Here is a 22,585-nt window from a genome sequence, read left to right on the forward strand (position 1 = left end):
AGTGTTCTCAACTATTCACTCATCCACTCACCCTGTTTTTAATATTTAGAATCTGATTGCCTTCAGAAAGATTGCGTTTGTGAGAGAAGGATCCAGAAACAGAAAGGAAGATGAGCCGTTGGTTTTAAAGTGTCTGTAGAATCTGATTCCCAATATGTGCATTAAAAGCATTTTAAAAAGGTAACACATCTTCATGATTAAACACACTCAACAAACTAGAAATAGAAGGAACCTGACAAAGAATATCTGCTAAAATCTTACACCTACTTCGGAATAAATTTTTGAAAGTTCAAGATGTTTACAGCAAAAACAGAACTGCTTTTTTGAGTGAAATTATAAAAGACCTAAATAAATAAAAATACATGTCTGGTTTATGTATCTAACATTCATTGTTAACATGATGATACTTGCCAAACTGTAATGTAGATTCAATACAATCCATATTAAAACTTAAGCTACATTTTTGTCCTCTAGAAATGCTCATCTTAAGAATTATGTGAAAGTGCAAGGGACCCAGTATAATCAACACAATACTGAAAAATTTGCTGTAAAACATCAGTAATGAAGGCAATGCGATAGTGACAGAGCACAGAAAAAAATATATGTATCAGTAGAACAGAATTGAAAGATAACAAACAAATCCTCACATTTATGGTAAATTGATTATCAACAAATACGAGAAGATAATGTAAAGGTAAAATTTAGGATTTTCAACAAATAATGCTAAGAAAATTGGATATTTACAATGAAAATAATGAGATTAAACTCTCAATTCAGTGCATACACAAAAATTAACTCAAAATCGATCATACGCCGAAATGTAAAAAATAAACTATAAAATTCTTATGAGAGAATATAGAAGCAGAGTTTTGTGATCTTGCTTTGGGAAGTGGTTTCTTAGACATGACACCAGAGGACCTGTGACCAGCAGCTTAGTAAATGTGACTACCACTATGTACCAATGTGAACCTCATGATAGAAGCATTTTGGTGTATTTCAAGCACTCTTTTTCTTCATCCCATTAACCACTGGTGTTAGAGAATATGTCAAACATTCACATTGAACTCAAGGTCCACGTGGCTGGATGCTGAGATGATTGCTTTTGCATGGGCAGCATTTTTTATGAGACCCTCTCATGGAGAGTAAGGTCCCTCAGCTGTGGCCACACAGAAGGTCTGGGACTGTGGATTTCACACTAGGACCTCAGAAAATTCTAGCCTGGTGGTCTTCATCAGTTCTGGTATATTACATTTCTATACGTTGCAGGAAGAACAATGCAATGTATATGTACAACTTTATGCAGTTTCTTTCTAAATCAATAAAGAGAAGAAAGTAGAAACAATGTGCATTTATATTGCCTTTTTATAGGTGGTCATTTACCTTTACTGTGGCCCCATGTTTTTTTGTGTGTGAATTTGTATTATTGTCTGGGGTTACTTGCTTCCAGGCTTAAGAACACTTTTTCTATTTCTTGTATTCCCATCTACCAGCAGCAAATTATCTCAGTTTTGTTAATCTGGGTATAGTACATATTGCACCTTCATTGTTGGCACATAGCTTTTTCTCTTCTTTCCACTTTATGATAAATTATTATGTCAGAACATATTTATTAAAATGCCATTCTTAGTTGATCCTAAACAGTAGCCGCTGTTCTCAGTCTTACCGACTATCACCAGATCCCCGTGATAATAATCTCTGAGCAATGTTGGTCTCATTCTACCACTCAAGCCCACATCAACCTTGATGACTCAAGCCAGGCATTTCTCTGTTTGAAAAGAAGATTCAGTCGTAGCAGGGGCTTTGAGAAACCCATGCACAGAACTCCTTGCCAAGTCTGTGGCAGAAACCAGGGAAGAAAAGGGAAAGTTCAGGCCCATCACATACACTCACAAACACACAAAAACAAATAACGAAATATTTGACTGATGCATATATGGATAAATGAATAGGACCTGGGGGCTTGGGGGCAAATAATTATCAGACACTGCAAGTGTAAATTGACACAGGATTATGGAGTGCACCTACCCTATGACCTGCTATTTTATTTCACTATATACACAATAGCATTTTCCCAATTGTACAATAAAATCCATTGGAGACTCACAAATTAGCTTATTGGATGAAAACAAACATCTTTTGATGAACTGGAAGAAAGTTACCATAATAATTTCTGGCTTGCTAAAACTTTTCAAAGAAGGATTACATATTGTGATGATGAATAAGCTAACTATCCTGATTCTACCGTCGCACGTAGTACACAACTACTGATAGTTAAATTCGTACCACAAAAATATGTATAATAAGTTACTTCAAAAAAATTAAAAACATTAAAAAATAAAATTAAAATAAAATAAAGTCAAATTGGTAAATAGTTTTTTTCATACTTTAAAATGCATCTCTAGAAAATAGACTTGGGTTCTATAACAGCAATATATATATCTATATAACAGAATACTAATATCAGAAATAAAAATTTTTAAAAAGGAACTTATTAATATCATCTACTCATTTGCCCACATTGAATTTTCCCTTTATCACCACAATGTCTCTCATCAAATAAGGATTAAATCAAGAATCAGAATTCCTCATCACCAACATCTGAATAGAGATCACAGCTGTTCCATCACGGCCTGGTGTCCCAGTAGCAGATTTCCTGCTGGAGAAATAAAAATTTCCTCCATTGTTCCCAAGGGGGTACCACAGAGGCTTGTGGGAAATAAAGTCTCATCCTCCGTTGACATGACCTGCAGAGAGCTATGGAACCGGCCTTGTGTATCTTCTGCGCATGTGCCACTCAGTTCGCTCTGCAACCTGGGAAAGGTAGTTTGGCTTTGAAATGACGTCACCCGCACGGGATCCGGGCAGGGCTGTTCTGGATTTGTGGTGCGCATGTGCGGCCTTGCCCGTTCCCTTCATCTTCCGGAGGCTGCGGCCACCTCCACGGTGCTGACGAGGTTCTGTGGTTGGAGTTTGTGTCCTTGAAGGTGGGTGCGAGGGTGAAGGAGGGGACCCTGTGGAGCAGACGGGTGTCTCAGCGTTTGGTGGAACAGGTCCGCTGGTCGGTCTGAGGTGGGCGGAGCCTGATGGGCTGGTCTGAACCATGGACCTGGGCTGGGGAAGGGGGGCCTCCCCCTGTTCTTTCGACTGCTTCGTCAGAGGAATGTGGGCCTGCAGAAGGCGGGGCTTGTCCTTCCTGGAGAACAAAAGCCGGTTTTAGAAGCTCCGCCATTGGGGGTCAAGACCAAGATGGCGGCGGGTCTGGAGTGGGGGCGCCTGAAGACAGCGTGAGCCTGGGAGGAGTGCGGTGAGTTCCCGTTGCGGCCCTGCCATGAGGGCACCTGGTACTAACCTAGTGACATTCAGTTTACTGATGTGTAAGATGAGCGCATTCGCAATAGTAGCGAAATTGCCTCAAGTTCCCAGAGAAAGAATTGTGAAGCGTGTGCACACTCAGTGTTACTCTCTGCAAGTTGTATCTGTGGGGCGTCTTGGTGTCTCTTTTAGCAAGTGTAGTTTCTGTTCCCTCCAGCACTGTGTGGCCTGCCTAGCACTTCTGGTCCGAGTCTACAGATGTTTGTACATGACCGAGTCTCCAGGGACAGTGACTTCTAGGACAAAGATTGGGACACTGGCTGATGGTCCGGTTTTCTTAGGAGTAAAGGAGGTGTTAAAGAGTTTGAAGGATGGTTCCCAGTGAATTGGAATCTCCCCTGCAAGAATTCCCCTCTGACCTGAGACCGCTCAATAGTGCTTCAGAGCACTGTTGGGGACTCAGTGCTATTGGAAGATTTGCACCATCTTTCAAAAGCGACATGAGTTTGAGTATAGGCGAGGGCCTAGGAAATGTTACTTATAGTAGGGGGCTTGAATGTATGGTCTGGGATGAAGGAATAACCTGGCATATCTGAGAGGATCTGCCTACAGTGCCCTCTAAACACGCTCTCGTTTCTTCTATCTTCTCTGATTGTTTCTAGTGTCTGAGCTCTCTCAAACATAGCCTATCACCATATTTGGCATCTAGAGAGAATCCTGAGGCTCTCACTGTCCTGATAGTTGTCCTCAATCGTTCGGGAAGTGTTTGCCAAGTTATTCCTACCTTATTAGAAAGATTGTTTAAAAATGGATTTTAGGAGATGTGATTTGCCCGTGGTCACATAATCTGTTGATGTTACACAGCCTGACTTTTTGGCTAATGTTATCCTTTTGCCACACTTAAGTCAAAATAAGTGACTGCATGCCTTGCCTCATAAGTGGGCACTAAAAAATAAATGTATAAATTAAAAGAAAGAAAGAAAAACAGTCATTAATACATTGAACTTTTCGAAAGGAGAGCTGAGGTTACCAGAGGTGGGAAAGGGGAAGGGGGAGGGAGGAATTGATAAAGGGCTGTGAAAAATGATGACGGTGTATTTTGTTGAACATGCCAGTTATCCTTATTTGAGCATCACATGTTGCACACAGGTATCGATATTCAACTCTGAACCCTACAGATATGTACAATCAACTATGTTACAATAAAACTAAGATTAAAAAATATAAAAAAGCATTTGTTTACTTTTGAGATTATCTTTGTGAGAATGAAATTAAATTAGATCAAACATTGCTTTAATATACTATGCTTTAAATATCACTATCCTTTTTTATTTCCAAAACTTTCTATGGATTATGTGATTTCAAAGGGTCAACAACACAAGTGTTTTCCACTTAATGTCAGTAATCTGTTCTTAAAAATTACAAAATCTGCAAGGATATAATGGGAGCCTTTTTAACATTATTTAACATGGGCAAATTAGACTGCATCACTCTTATCCACACTCATGTCTTAAAATGTAATTAACTTACAGCATAATACTTGCTTATAAGTAAGAGACCCTTTTTATGTTTTATGTTTTTAGGTAAATAGACTTGTTTATGACTTGAAAAATAAAATTTAAAAACTTACAACATGGTTTACTGATGCAACCAATTGCTTTATATAATTCATGTGGCCTCCGTGAGCTCTAGCAACCTCACTGAATTCCATCCAGTTGTCATTCTGTGTGATTTTTCAAAACTTGTGTGTGTGGTTTTGAATTTCTATTGACTATTTTTGGCATGTAATTTAAAACATCTTCTTCCAAATAATTTTGTTACTATTGAGTTCAGACGTCTTCTGTGTAACAGTTACTATTTGCTAGTTAAGAAACTAACCAAAATTCAACGGCTTACAAAAACAGAAATAAACACAAAACACATTTCATTTGCTACATGGGTATTTGCGATGGAAATATTTTTTGGGCTGTGCTCAGCTGGGCAGTTTCTACATTGGTGTTGCCTGGATTACAAATGAGGCTTCAGTCAACTTGTGCCTCGGCTGAAGCTGGTTGGTTTAAGATGTCATCACTCACTTGTGCTGTAGCTTGTGCTGGCTCTTGGGTAGGTTCTGTGTCGCCAATAGCATAGCCCCAGGCTTCTTTACAACATAACTGTGTCTAAGAAGGCAAGCACCAATGGCAATCACTGTTCACAGTCATGTTTGCATCACATTTTCTTTTTTTTTTTTTTTTTTTTTGTCGTTTTTTCGTGACCGGCACTCAGCCAGTGAGTGCACCGGTCAGTCCTATATAGGATCCAAACCCGCGGCGGGAGCGTCGCCGCGCTGCCAGCGCAGCACTCTACCAAGTGCACCACGGGCTCGGCCCGGATTCACATTTTCTAATGTCATAGTGGCCAAAGAAAATCAATTGCAAAGCCCAGTTTTGCAAGAACATACTATATAAAAAGATGGATACAGGGATACCTGAAACTGGAAATTATTACTGGAAGAGTGTACCACAAGAAATATGTATTATATACTCTTTTTTTATACTTATGGGCAAAAAATGTTGGGGTGCAAGATGTACACTTTTCTGATGTTTAGGCATATAAAAGCAAGATATCTTATAGTGGAAACACTCATGTGGACTCCTATATGAAATACCTGAATTAATAGGCAAATGGTTAATATAGCCTAGGTATATTTTATCACATTAATTTTAGTGAAGACATGATAATTTGTTCTTTTGTTTAAATGATTAAATTATATCAATGTAAAATTGGATGTTGCTAAAGCAGTAGGTAATCTATGAGGGGACTTCAAAAAGTGTATTAAAGGATTCACATTATCTTTTAATTTAATTTTTATGCAGACTTTTTAAGTACCCTCATCTGTTTTCATTAACCCCAAATTAAATTGGCTGCTTTTTGTCTATTAATGTATTTGTAGATGCATCTTCAATTAGTTATGTGCTGCCTCTTTTTGACACATAAAGGACTATCATCCAGTAGGGAAAAAGTTCTGTTGTGTTGCTGGTGGTGGTGGTTCTTGTTTCCAGCTAATTGGCAGTGTTTTGGTCAGAAGAATCCAAGATCAAGTCACACCAGTTCTCTTCTTAATTCACTCAATTTTCTTTTTCAGCTGTGCTGCCACAGTGCTATTTGCGTTTCCAAGAGCAACAAAAAATGAAGAAGTCTTTGGTGAGTTGTTTGTTTATGTTCTTTACTTTGTCTTACATTGTGTTTATGAGATTTATGGGGTCCATGAATTAAAATAGAAAACTATAAATAAGTAAAACTTAGCTTGTGGGAAATGTAGGAATAAAAGATAAAGTTGGCGTGTAGACACAGCAGCTTGGCAGAACTTAGTATTCTCCATGCTGAGTGCAAATTGGTCATCAGTCCTTTTGATGTCATGGCAAAAAAAACCCTTTTGTTTCTTGATTGGAATGAAATTTGAGAGGACAGTATACTACATTTTTTATGGAACATCCAGATTTGCTGCCACCAAAGTCTGACAGACTATTTTCATTGAGTATGTTGTGGAAAGTTGTTTTTTTTTTTTTTTCCACCAATTTGAAAACAAATACTTTCAGTTTTCTGCAGTAAACACAATAACCTAGTGCTAAAGAACAATTCCCTTAAAAAGGTTTTTCTGGAATTTCTAAAACAGTGTGAACCGAAACAGCTTTTGGAAGGCCTTATTTGATTCACAGCTAAAACCTGGATCATCGGGAGGATTGAGTCAACCACCGATTCTTGCGTCACTCTCTGCAGGTTTCTCTCAGTTCCTGTGTTCATGCAGGTGTGCAGCACACTGTGCAAAGTTATATAAATATATATTTTTTGTCTTTTTCGCGACCTGCACTCAGCCAGTGAGTGCACCGGCCATTCCTATATAGGATCCGAACCTGCGGTGGGAGCGTCGCCGCGCTCCCAGCGCTGCACTCTCCCGAGTACGCCACGGGCTCGGCCCCAAAGTTATATTTTTTGGAAAATGTTCCCACCGTTCATTTGCTCTTGAACCCACTCAGTGGAGTTTAAGTTCAGTTCTTCAAAAGTTTGCCAATCACCTAAATTATAATCAATTTCAATGACTATTCTCTAGCCTTTGCCCTACTTGAATCTTCTGCCATAATTGAAACTGCTGTTCATGAGCTTTTCCCAGAAATTCTTCTGTGTTACTTGCTATGATGACCTCAGTGATGGTTTCTTCTTTTTTCTTTGAATTCTTCTACTTTCTGTTTGTAGCAGAGTTCATCCAAGCATTCCATCCTGGGCCCTATTCTCACTCTGCAATTCTTCTTGAGTCATTCAATCCTCTGTAGTTTTCAGACCTATTCCTCTCCAGTTTGTACCTCTTTGCAAGCCTTTCAACCATAGATTAAACTCCCTGTTGAATTCTTCCTTGTAGCTATTAGAAATGTACCTTAAGGTAAAAAAATTCAAGACCACAGTTTCCCACAAATTTCTGTCATGTGCACAATATAATTTTCCCCTCTCAAGAACCCCAGAAATTGTTTGCTGTTACAGAACTGGCTGAAAGCCCAACATAAACAGGTCCTGTGGCCTGTCATCTGCTCCTCCAGACACACCCACCTCACAGTGAAGACACTGGCAGGAACGTGTGGGCACTTCCTTTCAGAGAGGGCTGGTGGGAAGGGGAGGCACCTGCAGACACTGGTCTGATCAGTTAGTTCTTCCCACTGGCCACCTGCTGTAGTTCTTTGAACAGGGCCTGGTCCTCATTTCTGGAAAGTTGCCTCATGACCCTTCACACTTCCCCTTTAGCTGTCACCATTTTCTGTCAGTATCCTTTTTCCTCACATGCTTGGGTTTGTACTTGACCAACTTTTTTTTTCTTTCTATTTCTTGCTTATACTAATTTGGGGATTCAATGGCCTCCTTTTCATATTTATCTAACTCTGGTCTGTTGATACAAGAAATGATGTAATCACTACTTTAGAAAGCACAGGCTTCTGTGCCTTAAAATCCATTAGACCAAAGCTACCCCCACAGAGCAGACACAGGCTCTTTGATTTTTAGCCTCCCTTCAAAGTGTGTCATGTAATTTTCAAATATTTGAGACTTTGTGAATATACTTTTGTTGCTGGTTTCTAATTTAATTTCATTTTGATTAGAGAACATATTTTATAGTATTTTAGTCTTGTGACCTTTTATAGGTCAGTGTGTACTGTGTCTTGATGAGTGTTCCTGTATTAGTCTGTTTTTTTCTTTTCTTTTTTTTGTTTTGTTTCTTACAACAGAATATGTTAAACTGGATAATGCATTAAGAGAAGAGGTTATTTTTTACAATTTTGGAGGCTAAGATCCAGTCCAGGATCTTCTTCATGGTGGGGACTCTGTAGGGAGTCCTGTGGCAATGCAGATTAACACATGGTGAGAATGGCAAGAGCACTTTCATGTGCCCAGTGTACAAAGCCACCAGTCTATGCCCATGATACCCCATTAACACATTAATCCATTACTTGATGAATGGATTAATCTATTCACAAGGGCATTGTCATCACAATCCTGTCACCTCTTAAAGGTCCCACCTTTCAAGTATTATAATTGGATTTTCTGACTTCTTAACACTGTTATAATAGGGATCAAGTTTCCAACATATTAACATTGGTGGACACATTTACCCATATCAGCTTCAGATTGTACTCTACAAATATCAATTCAGTTGGATGGGGATAACATACTCAGTTTCCCCTCCTATACTCACAACACACTGCTGACAGCTGACACCAGATACTTGAGGATTTCTCTCCACACACTAAGCCTAGAAGCAATTTTGTAGCAGACATCAAGCTGGGTGAATCTCTAATTCAAATTTATTTTGGCACTATCTATCTGGAGGTAGCATCATATCTCATAAGTTAAGAGCTCCATCCCCAAGACTGTCCCCACTTCAGATGCCAGTTGCAAGTGCATGTTCCTGGATCTTCTGACTGGCTCCCACAATGCCCTTTTTTCTCTTTAGTCTATATAAATTTACTAAAGGGGCTCCAAGAATTCAGTGAAACATTTACTTACACTTGCTCATTCATTCCAAAGGACATTTTGAAAAATACATGTAGGTGAAGAGATACAAAGGGTGAGGTCTGGAAGGGTCCTGGCACAGGGGGTTCCATTCCCTTGGATATGAGGTACACCACCCTCCTGGCACACGGCTGAGTTCAACTGTCCTGATGCTCCCTCAAACCTGTGTTCTTGGGTTTTTATGGAGGTCTCATTAGGCACAATTGATTGCAGCATAGGCCACTGTTGATGAACTTAACCTTCAGTTCCTCTCCCCTCCCTGGAAGTTGGGGATGTGGGCTGCCAGTCCCAACCCTCTAATTACAAAGTTGGCTCCTCTGACAATCAGCTCCCATCCTGAATTTACCCAGGTGCAGCCAGCCACCAGCCAACTGATTAGCATGCAAAGTGACACTCATCACTTTGAAGAGTGTAAGGATTTTAGGAGGTGTATGCTAGGAGGCAGAGACAGAGACAAATATACATATTCATAATACAATATAGTTAAAATTTTGTCAATTATATCTGTACTCTTCCTGATAATTTTATCTGGTTATTTCATTAGTTATTGAGAGAAAAGAATTCTGCAACTATGAATGTTGATTTGTCAATTTCTTTTTTAAAAAACTTTTTATTTATTTATTTATGTTTTTTTCGTGTCCGGTCCTCAGCCAGTGAGTGCAGCGGCCATTCCTATATAGGATCTGAACCCGCGACGGGAGCGTCGCTGCGCTCCTAGCGCCACACTCTCCCGAGTGCGCCAGGGGCTCGGCCCTGATTTGTCAATTTCTCACTTTAGCTCAGTTTTTCTTTTCCAGGTACAGTCATGTGCCTCATAACATTTTAGTCAACAGACCCCATTTATATCTGTGCAGTAATCTACATTATATAGTCCAGGTATGTAGTAGGCTGTACCATGTAGGTTCTGTAAGTGCACTCTATGAGGTTCGTGCAGTGACAAAGTTGCCTAATGACACATTTTTCAGAACTTACCCAGTCTTTAAGCACCACATGAGTGTACTTTGTGGCTCTGTGTTTAGGCACAAACATAGTTATAATTGTTACATCTTCCTCAAATATAATCCTTCTGTTATTATTAAAGGGCTGTCTTTTTTTCCCTGTTGATATATTTTGTCTTGAAGTTTCTTTTTGCTAGTATTAATATCTCAACTTAGGCTTTTTATATTTACTGTCAATGTAGAACATCTTTTTCCATTTTTTAAAATTTTACTCTGTTTGTGTCTTTGCATTTAAATCATGTCTCTGTGGATAGCATATAGTTGGGTCTTACTTTCCTATCAAGCCAGACAGTCTCTGCATAAAGTGGAATATTTATTCCAATTCAACTGAAACTAATTATTAATAAGGTTAGAGTTATGTCTGCTATTTTGCTTCACATTTTCTCTTTTGTCTCAGTTGCCATTTTGTCCTCTGTTTTTACTTTCCTAAATTGTTTTTGGGTACTCAATTTATTTTTAATTATTTATTCATTTATTTTTCAGTATGATCAACTACTGGCCTTTTAAAATTATTTTCAAAATAATCTGTTTTTAGTTTTGGTAAAAAAACACATATACATATATAAATTTAACCATTTCTTAACCTTTAAGTGGTGTTAGGTATATTCACACTGTTGTGCAGCAGATATCCAGAACTTTCTGTCTTGGAAAACTGCAAGTCTGTACTCATTAAATGACAGCTCTCAATTTCCCTCTCCTCCCAGACCTTAACAACCACCATTCTACTTTGTGTTTCTAAAAATTTGACTTACATCAGTGGAGCCATACAATATCTGTCATTTTGTGAGTGGCTTATTTTCCTTTGCATAATGTTCTCATATAGCATAAGACTGTGAGGACTTTCTTTGTTTTTAAGGCTATCTAATATTCCTTTATGAACATAAAATGTTTTGTTTCTGTATTCACATTTCTCTAAGGACATTTGGAGTGCTTCCATCTTTTAAGTGAATAATGTTGCCATGAAAACAGTTGTGCAAATATTTTGCACTATTATTAATTATTTTGGATTTATACACAAAATTGGATTGTTGGATTATATGGTAATTCTAATTTTAATTTTTTAAAAAGCCACTCTATTATTTTTAGTGGCTGCATCATTTTACATTCCCACCAACAAAACAGTTTACAAGGGTTCCAATTTTGCCTGTGCTTGTGATTTTCTATTGTGTGTGAAGTAATATGTCATTGTGGTTTTAGTTTGCATTTCTTTAATGGTTAGTGATGTCAAGCATGTTTTCATATGCTTGTTAGCCATTTGTATATCATCTTTGGAGCAATGGCTGTTCAAGACCTTTGCCCATTTTTAAACAGGTTATTTGGTTTTTGACTTGTGAGATGAAGGATTCTGTGTATTCTGGATATTAATTTCTTGTGAGATATATGATTCACAACTATTTCATTTTTGGGGTGGTAATGTAAATAGTGTGGTTTTTGTTTTGTTGTCTTTTTTTTTTTTTTACTTCAAATTCCACTTGTTTGTTGCTAGCATATAGGAAAGTGATCAAATTTGCATATTAACTTTGGATCTTGCAATCTCGTTATAATCACTTATTAGTTCCAGAAGTTTTTTTGTCCGTTTTGAATTTTTTACACACTATCATATGATCTGTAAACAAAGACAATTTTATTTTATTTTCCTTTTTGTATGCCTTTTATTTTAAGTAGTTATCTTATTGCATGAGCTAGTACATTAAGTACGATGTTGAAAGAGGGGTGAGATGGTGCATTCTTGCTTTGTTTCTGATTTTGTTGGAAGGCTTTGAATTTCTCGCCATTAAGTATCATATTAGCTGCAGTTTCTGTAAATAGACTTTATCAAGTTGATGAAGTTTCCCTCTAATTCTGGTTTACTGAGAGTATTTATCAGGAATGATGCTGTATTTTGTCTCATGCTTTTTCTAGATCATAAGGTTTTTCTATTTCAGTCTGCTGATGTGATGGATTATATTAATTGATGTTCAAACGTGTACCAGCTTTGTATGCCTGGAATAAATCTGACTTGATCATAATGCACAGCTTTTTTAAATACATTTTTGGATTAGGTTTAGCAATATTTTATTGAGGACTTTTGCATGTATATTCATGAGTGGTGATGATTTGTACTTTTCTCTTCTTGTAATGTCTTTTCCTGGTTTTGGTATTGAGGTAATGCTGTCCTCATAGAATGAGTTGGGAAGTACCAATACACAGTAGGGAATTGCTATAATTTCTTCCTTAAGTGTTTGGTTGTATTTACCATTGAACACATCTGGGAAGGATGTTTTTTGTTTTGAAGATTATTAACGATTTACTCATTTTCTATAACAGATATACGCTTATTTATATTGTGTATTTCTTATTGTGTGAATTTTCTTAATTGTATCTTGTGAGGATTTGATCCATTTTATCTAAGTTTTCAAATGTGTGCAAGAGGTTAGTCATAGTATATCGTTATTATCCTTTTATGTCCACAGGATCTGTAGGGATGCCCCTCCTCTCATTCCCAGTATGGGTTGTTTTGGTGCTCTTTTTCCATAGCCTTGTTATAGGATTCTTAACTCTATTTATCTTTCCAAAGAATCAGATATTTTGTTCTTTGTTTTTGATTGTCTCTATTGACTTTCTATTTTTAAATTATTAATTTTTTTTGTGTTTGTGTAAAAGCATACATAACTTTTTAAATTGTTTCCACTATTATTGGGTACAACCTATTATATGTTAGATCAATTCAGAATAAGAAAAAAAAAACCTTTTTTTTACTTCCACTTATTTCTTCTTTAATTCTGTTCCTTTTTTTATGGAGATCAAGATTTCTGACCTATATGCATCTTTTTCTTCTGTCAACAGAAATTCTTTTAATATTTCTTGCAAGACATTTACACTGGCAGCAGATTTCCTTAATTTTTGTTCATATGAGAAAGTCTTTATTTTTCCTTCCCTTTTGAAGGATGATTTTACAGGGTAGACAACTGTAAGTTGGTGGGTTTCTTCTCTCGATGCTTTGAGTGTTTCATTTCACTGACTTCTTACTTGCATGGATTCTAAGCAGATTTTCTATGTAATTCTTATCTTTTCTTCTCTATAAGTAAGATTTTGTTCCCTTTTCCTTTTTGTAGTTTTTTAAAAAATTGATTTTCTGTGTTTTAATAATGATATGCTTAGGTGTAGTTTTTGGCATTTATCATGGTTGATATTCTCTGAGTTTCCTGGGTCTTTGGTTTGGTGTCTGATATTAATCTGTGGACGCTCTCAAGCATTATTGTTTCAAATATACATTCTGTTTCTTTCTGTCTCTCTTTCTATTTTGGGGGCGGTATTCTCATTATTCTATGGGATAATTTTGTAGTTTTCCCACAGTCCTTGGATATTCAGTTCTTTTCTGTCTTCGTTCTCTTTGCTTTTCAGATTTTGAAGTTACTATTGATGTACTTTCAAGCTCAGAGATTCTTTTCTCAGTCTATTATTAAGCCAATTAAAAACATTCCTTATTTCAGTTACAGTGTTTTTGATCTGTGCTACTGTTTTTATGTTTGCTTGCTTGTTTTGGTACTTTCTTAGAAATTTTATGTGTACTTTCATTGCCCATCTGCTGTTGAGTACTGTTTACTTCATCCATTTGAGCCCTAAGCTTATTCGACAGAGTATTTTTGAAAATAACTTGTTTGACATTTTTAACATCCTGATCATGGCTTTTTCTGATGCTTGCTCTATCACTTCCAGCTGTGTTTCTTTGCTTGTTTATTATGGGGTTTTTTTGTCTTTAAAAATGCCATGTAATTGTATATTTTATAGCCATATATGATGTAACATGGAAAAGAAACTACTGTAAATATGCATTCAGTAATGTGTTCTTAAGCTGTGGAGAGGGGGGAGCTGTCTTAGTCCATTTGGACTTCTATAACAAAATATCTTAGAGTAGGTAATGAATAAACAACAGAATATTCTGGCATATTTAAAGGTTTGCCTTTTTTTCACTCACAGGTGAAAGCAGGGGGGAGATCTTTTTTACTATTTACTGTAGGATCCTGTTCATGCTTGTGACAGTGAATTACACAGTACTTTGGTTTCCTGCTATGACTGGGTCCCCTGGAGTTTTAACCCTCAGAGTTCCCTACAACTCTATTGATGAGCCTCCATCAGTTTGTGTAAGCCATGCCTCCATATATTTGCCTGTCTGCCTCTCTAATATTTGGGGCAGCAGTGTGCTCTGTGTCTTTTCTTTCTTACTATTCAATAAGAGTTATTGATTTTTCAGGCATTTCAGCTTTTTATTTGTTGTTACAATGGAGTGATAATTTCCAAATGTTTGTGTGTGTGTGTGTGTGTGTGTGTGTGTGTGTGCACGTGCGCGCGCGCAGGAATAGACACGTGGAATGTGTTTCTAGAAGTACCTTTTTAATGTTTATGTAGATAATCAAAGGATTTTGCTTCATAACTATGAAAGTGATCAATTGTATTGGTAGACTTCTTAATACTGAGTTTTCCTTTATTCGTGAAATAAATTCAGAAAAATTTTCCTGTTCTTAGCAGTCTATTTGTCTTCTTTATCTTTATATATTAATATTTTCTGCAGATTCCCTAAATGTTTAAGGTTATAGATTCATTAACTGATTACTAAAGGTATCGATGAAATTCTGATATTTTCTAAATCTTTATTATGAGCTTAGATCTCTATCCTAAACACTGAAATTATATATTTAACTGCCATTTGGACATTTTCAAGGATATTTTAAGTATTATGCTTAAATTGTGTTCAAATCTGTGTCACTTCTGCATTATAGTTTTTTTTTAAACCCGTTTTCCAAATTTTACTTTACAATGACAGTACCTAAGTAGCTGAAATCATGTAAATAGCCTGGGAATAAGACTCTTTTTTTTATTCTCTGCACAGCAAATTAGAACCATGTTCTGCTCCTGCTTTTTCTTTCCTTTTTTTCCTCTTTGCTATGCTTACTGCTGTGTGTCCTGATGACAGGTGATCATCTATTACTCTGTTTTCTTCTCCTCTGATTCTCCCATAAGCACCTTAACCATTCCCTTCTAGTGGATGAATGTCAAATTCAAATCTGATTATGTCATTTACCTGTCCTTACAGGACCTGATTTTTTACACCTCATGTTTTGAAAAGTGGCAAGCAATTTTTTTGCATACAGAAAGAAAATTTGGATATGTTTGGTTCATGCTTTTAATTTGAAAGTAATTTAAAGTCAACAGTGAGGGCATAAGGTTTTTGATATTTGATTTTGGTCAAATTGTTTTTATCCCATCCCCTAGACATAGTACTGTATGTAGTTCCCTTAATATAGTGTGAATTGTTTGTGTCTTTCTGACTGGACTTTTGCTGTTTACTCATATACTTTACATTGAAAGGCTAAGCATCTTTGGCATTTCAGTGGAGTTGAAACTGAACACAAAATAGAAGTATATTTTCTCATTCTTTCTTATGCCAGTCTATATTGAACTTGGTTCTAAGTTAGTTCAACTCACACTTTTTTTCAGGTAAGTATTTATACTTATGTCTTCATACTATATCATAGATCCCTTGGAGGAGTAGAATTCTATTCATCCTTTTATCTATAGCAAGAATGATGGTCTAGATCTGTAAAGTGGCTTTGTAGTAGTATTTTTTGTAATTAATAATTTATTACAGTTGCAGAATCTTCCTGTTGTGATTTTTCTTTCTTCTACCATATGGAATACTATACCTGTTGTAAGATACATATGTACATGCACCCACGGAATTTTGAACTTCCAGATTTCCATTTTGTGAACCAGGTCTGGTGACTCGAGTTGAGGAGAAATGTGCTGTTACAGGTGTTAGTGTCTTTTGAGGATGTTGCTGTGGACTTCACATGGGAGGAGTGGCAGGACCTTGATGATGGTCAGAGGACTTTGTACAGGAGTGTGATGCTGGAGACCTACAACAACCTGGTGTCATTGGGTGAGTGAAACTCCTCAGTGTCAGGGGCAGTACTTTCTTCCTCTATGGTAAATAAAGGAACCACTTATAAGATTTAATGCTATTTAGGTAGGATTTTATTCCATAAAGAATGCATCATCCCTCTCCAAAGAAACGTTCAAATTGGCCCTGTCATTTCATAGCATCTTAAGACGAGCTCTTGTCATCCTTTCAAGAACCTGACAACAATTTTGCAAAGTCCCTGTTATTATCCATTAAAGGGTACTGCATTACCAAACCTGAAGTGATCTTCAAGTTGGAGCAAGAAGCAGAACAATGGACAATAGATTCCCAAAACCGGAGTCTACAAGGTCAGTATGTCCTGGGCACTGAGGCTGGAAAGAGTAAGGTCCAGCAGATTTCAGTCATGTTCAGCTGTTTTTACCAATATATTTGCTAGATTTCAGACCAGAGAACTGCTGGCCTACTTAGAAACTCATGCATTATATAATCTCCAAAGAGGGCTCTAACACTTATACACCCACATTTTATTTTAATGAGTAGCTCATATACTTCCACAAGTCTAATCTCTACATTTCTTGTTTTAGACCCTTTTATTGACTGTGAACTTTATCAGTATTCTTGGTAGCTCTCTTTCAGTCCATTATCATGTACATCTTCTTCCAGAATGTTTTAGTCCATGTTTTTCTGCTTGTAACTTTATACCTGAAAATAGGTAATTTATAAGGAAACAAAGTTTATTTTTTATTATTATGTAGGCAGACAAGTCCAAGGTTGAGGTGTCACATCTCATGGGGGTCTTCTCATTTGTGGAGACTCTCAGCAGAGTCCACAGTTGGTGCAGTGTATCACAAGGTGAGAGTGGCAAAAGTGTGTCCATATGCTGTTTAAAGCCACCAATCTACCCCCGATAACCCATTAACTCACTATTTCATGAGCAGATCAATCCATTCATAAAGGCATGGCCTTCACTATCTAATAACTTCCTCAAAGCCTTGCAGTTCAAATACCATAGTTAGATTTTCCACACTCTTCCTACTGTTAATATGATGATCAAGCTTCAATATGAGTTTGGGGAACATTTAAATTATAGCACAAACATTTATTTATATGCATATGTTTTCACTACATCATAATTAAATGCGTTTTAAGCACTTTTAATTTTATATATTTTTACTTAAAACAGCAATAATCTAAATGATGTCTCTTTCCTAGGGTTCACATTCTGATGAGAAACAAGATAATAATATACATTAAGTATTTGTTTAAGAATCATGAGGAATATGTAACCACAGTGAGAGAGACAGAAAATTGGGTAGTGAGAATTTAAGAAGGATATCCAGATTGAGCAGTTCTAGGAAGGTTATAGTTTACTTTGGCATAGAGTAAGTTCAACTTAACTCTTTCCAGATTTGACATATTATACTTGCATAAGTATAAAATTGAGAGTTTAGAGAGGACATCACTATTGGAGCTACAAATTTGGAAATTGGTGGCTTACAGCTGATTTTTAATGTCATAATTATAGAGGAGGTTACGTAGGGTGTTGATAAGAAAATGAGCAAAGAGGTTGAGAAGTGAGCATTGTGTACCATGAATCAGAAAGTATGAAGATGTTAAGGACACAGCATAGGCACCTGGATATGAGCTACTGGACTTGGAAGGAGAATCAGGAGATTGTGGGTCCCAATATCAAGTGAACCAAGAGTTTTATGTTGAAGGGCTCAGATTTTTTTGTGGAGTACTGGAACTTGAATTTAGCATGTTCCCCTTCTCTTTGTGAATATTATTCTAAACCAACAACGAGAACAAGGAATGTACATAAGACTTTATTTTATATGAAAATAGGACACAACTGAAACTTCATTGCAAAAATTAAAAGACTTCAGAAGGAGCAAATTATAAAGCAGAGGTGTGTGCACCAGAAAATAGAGGTAGAATGCCAGTAAAACTCAGAAGGAGCTAAATAGAAAAGGAAATATTGTGGGTACATCCTGGGTTGACAACCAAATGTCTTAAACTTGCAGAAAAGGGGTGCACATTGTGGTAAAATGGAGCTTTTTGAGAAGCAGAGGCAGTGATGTTAAATGAGAAATTTGTAGTAAGATGTCTTTATCTACTGTGTGGAAAAGGAAATGTTTTATCTGAAAAATTTCCAGATGTCTTATAGCCTTTTTGTAGGGAAGAATGAAAACTAAATGAACAATAGGGGCAAAATTCTGAACCTAAGCCAAATTTCTGCTTAATGGAAAGAAAATTGGTTTCCTGCTGAACCTGAAAGTACCTGATCCAATAAAGTATTACCATACTCAAATCAGAATCAGAAGGGAAAAATGCACTATGTGATTCGCACTGTTGTTATAAGAATAAAATAGAGAAATAAAATAGGGTAAACAAATGTCAGATGATAAGCCCCTGTTTAAAATTATGACCAAGCTTAGGTGAAAGTTTTGCCAAATATTTTCTTATGAATGAAAAATAAAGAAAGAAAATTGTACATTAGAAAATATGTTAATACAATTTATTACATTATGGTAGTATGTAGGAAACATGTATACTTATAAATCCAATTTCCATTATTCATTTTTGTACAATCCTATGCCATGAGAATATGAAAAAACTTCTTTACCTTTACATGCTCATTTAAGCAATAGTTATGTGTGGCTTATGGATATGGTAATTTTTTCTTATTTTAGATGTTCAGATAGTCAAAGCTCCAATTACAAAAAGCGAAGAAGGTCATGATACACATTTGCAGGATGTTGTAATTGCCAACAGCAATACATCAACTGAGGAGAAAGTTGAAATAGAAGCATTTCATTTGAGCTCAAACTATATTTCAAATTCAATTATAAATAGCAAAAAGTATTTAGGAATGAGGTGCAAAGAGTTCAATGTATGTTTGAATGCACTTCCTCCTAGAGAGGCTGATTGGATGCATGCTGGAGAGAAATCTGATGAGGGTAATATAACTGGGAAATTGTGGAGACATTGTGAGCATCTTAATCAGCATTCTAAGATTTATGCTCAGCAGCAGGCTTCTGAATATAGTGGACAATGGAAATCCTTCAACACAGAGCCAATATTATTGGAACAGAAGAAAGTGTACATGGGAGAGACATCCTGTATATTTGATTATGGGAAAGTCTTTCATAAGTCAGCTGTTCTTACCCATGAGATTATTCCAGTATCAGAGAAAGCTTTTCAGTTTGACATATGTTGGAGAAAGTTCTGTGAAAATTATGAACCCAATGAACAGCAGAAAATACACACAAAAGAAAAACCCTATAAATATACTGAATGTGATAAATCATTCATGAAGAAATTACCCCTTACAATCCGTAAGAGAACACAAACAGGGGAGAAGCTATATTTGTGTAATGAATGTGGGAAAACCTTTCATAAGTCCTCAAACCTCAGCAAGCATGAGAGAATTCACACAGGTGAGAGACCATATGAATGTAGTGAATGTGGAAAAACCTTTCATGAGAAGTCAAATCTCAGCAAGCATCAGAGAATTCACACAGGTGAGAAACCATATGAATGTAAAGAATGTGGAAAAACTTTCTACCGTAAATCATGCCTCAGTGCACATCAGAGATCCCACACAGGTAAGAAACCATATGAATGTAAAAAATGTAAGAAAGCTTTCAACCATAAGTCAAACCTCAGGGTACATCACAGATCTCACACAGGTGAGAAACCATATGAATGTAAAGAATGTGGAAAAACTTTCTACCGTAAATCATGCCTCAGTGTACATCAGAGACTTCACACAGGTGAGAAACCATATGAATGTAGCGAATGTGGAAAAACCTTTCACAGGAAGTCACACCTCAGCAGGCATCAGAGAATTCACACAGGTGAGAAACGATATGAATGTAGTGAATGTGGAAATACCTTTCACAGGAAGTCACACCTCAGCAGGCATCAGAGAATTCACAGAAGTGAGAAACTATATGAATGTAGTGAATGTGGAAAAACCTTTCATTGGAAGTCTAACCTCAGCAGGCATCAGAGAATTCACACAGGTGAGAAGCCATATGAATGTAGTGAATGTGGAAAAACCTTTCACAGGAAGTCACACCTCAGCAGGCATCAGAGAATTCACACAGGTGAGAAGCCATATGAATGTAGTGAATGTGGAAAAACCTTTCATGAGAAGTCAAATCTCAGCAAGCATCAGAGAATTCACACAGGTGAGAAACCATATGAATGTAAAGAATGTAGAAAAACTTACTCTAGTAAATCATGTCTCAGAGAACATCAGGGAACTCACACAGATGAGACACCATATGAATGTAGTCAGTGTGGGAAAACCTTTCACAGGAAGTCAAACCTCACCAGACATCAGAGAATTCACACAGGTAAGAAACCATATGAATGAAAAGAATGTTCAAAAATTTACTAAAGTAAATCAGACTTCAATGTACATCACATTACTCACACAGGTGAGACACCATATGAATATAAAGAATGTAAATCTTTCTACCATAACTTGGATCTCAATAAACATAAGAAAATCACACATAGCAAAGGCCCTATGAATACAATGAGTGTGAAAAAACCTTCAAATGTAAGTCAGTCTTAAGCATGCATCAGAGATTCACACCGATGAGAAGCCCTATGTATATAATGAGTGTGGAAAAACTTCACCAGAAGTCAAACCTCAGCAAGCATTGGAGAATTTACACACTTGAGAATCCAGATGAATGTAAAGAATATAGGAAGCCTTTCTACAGTAAAGCAGACCTCAGTGTCCATCAAAGAACTCACACAGTTGTGAAACCATATGAATGTAATGAACGTATGAAATCTTTCTACCAGAAATCAAACCTTACAAGTCATGAGCACACTTCAGGATGTATCAGAGAACTCACGTAAAAGAGAAAACCTATGAATATACAGCTGTCCATTCATATCCACAGGGGATTGGTTTCAAAACTTTCCATAGATACCAAAATCTGTGAATGGTCAAGTCTTACATGAAGTGGTGACCTATTGTGTAACATTCTGCTGCACAATTTAACATCATGTCTAGATTACTTATATTACTGAATACATTAGAAACAATATAAGGAGTTGTAGTTTTTCTTTTATATTTTGTATTGCCATACTTTCTTTTTTTCAAATATTTTTAATCTATAATTGGTTGAATCCACGAATGTGGATCTTGTGGATATGGAAGGCTCATTGTAATGAATGTAGAACATCTTATGTCAGAAGTCACACGTAAGCAGACATCAGAGAACTCACATAAGGAAGAAATACTGCTTGGCAAAAAGACTAGATTTTTTTTCCAGAAACACACACACACACACACACACACAAAACACTGTCTTTTGTACATACAGCTTTTTCAGCAAATGGTGCTGAGAAAATTATATACACTTGCAGAAAGATAAAGTCGAACCCCTCACTCAAATCAGACCCATTCACAGAAGTATTCAAAATACATCTCTTATTGTTTGTAGGAGATAAAATTATAAAACTTATAGAGAAATAAGGGAGTAAATATTTGTAATTATAAGCTAGGTAACAATCTCTTAGAAATTACACCAAAATCACATTCTAGAGAAGGAAATAAAATGATAAACTGCATTGGATAACATTTTAACACTTATGTTTTTCAAATGAGGCCATAAAGAAAATAAAAAGACAAGTCAATTTATATAAAAAATTTTAAATTTTGTATCTGTGTGAGGGGTATACTTCAGAATAAAGATGAAACTCTTAAAAATCAATAATAAACATTCAAGTTTTTAAAATGGACAAAGGATTTAAATACACATGTCTACAAGAAGATATGCAAATTGTCAATAAGTACGTGGAAATACGAACACTATTGTGGTGATTAGAGAAATGCAAATGAAAACAATAAGGAGGATAATTAACACCCAATAAAATGGCTATAATATAGACAATAATGTGTCAACAAAGATTTACAGAATATGGAACTGTCATATTGTAAATGAGAATGTAAAATAGTGCAGGCACTTTGAAAAACATTTTGGCAGTTTCTCAAAATATTATCTAGAATCAGCGTAATACTCAGAAATTTCTTTTTCAAGTGTATGCAAATAAATAAATAAATAAGTTTATCACCAAAGACTCATATGTGAATGCTCATAGCAGCACTATTTATAATTGCCAAAAGTAAATGAGACATATTCATCCACTAGGAGAAGGTAACATGTATGTGGTGTATCTGTGTCATAGAATACTGTTCTTCAGTCAAAGCAGATATAGTAATGATATCTGCTCTAGCAGGAAAGATCTTGAACAAGTGTCCAGCTATGTGAAAAAAACTAGACCTAAAGAAACTACATAATTTATTTTTGCA

The 22,585-nt window shown here is 36.3% G+C and overlaps 1 protein-coding gene across 1 annotated transcript; it reads left to right on the forward strand.

Annotated features, from left to right (window-relative positions):
- Positions 1 to 3,246: 3,246 nt before the first annotated feature.
- Positions 3,247 to 20,629, forward strand: LOC134376067 (zinc finger protein 717-like). The gene is made up of 7 exons (XM_063094749.1): positions 3,247 to 3,284; positions 6,437 to 6,495; positions 14,304 to 14,467; positions 16,137 to 16,263; positions 16,503 to 16,625; positions 18,939 to 19,368; positions 19,531 to 20,629. Exons 1-7 carry the CDS (start codon positions 3,247 to 3,249, stop codon positions 20,627 to 20,629), a joined length of 2,040 nt encoding a protein of 679 aa, XP_062950819.1.
- The last annotated feature ends 1,956 nt before the right edge of the window (positions 20,630 to 22,585 follow it).

This window comes from Cynocephalus volans, chromosome 4 (assembly GCF_027409185.1).
Source record: "Cynocephalus volans isolate mCynVol1 chromosome 4, mCynVol1.pri, whole genome shotgun sequence".
NCBI lineage: Eukaryota > Metazoa > Chordata > Mammalia > Dermoptera > Cynocephalidae > Cynocephalus > Cynocephalus volans.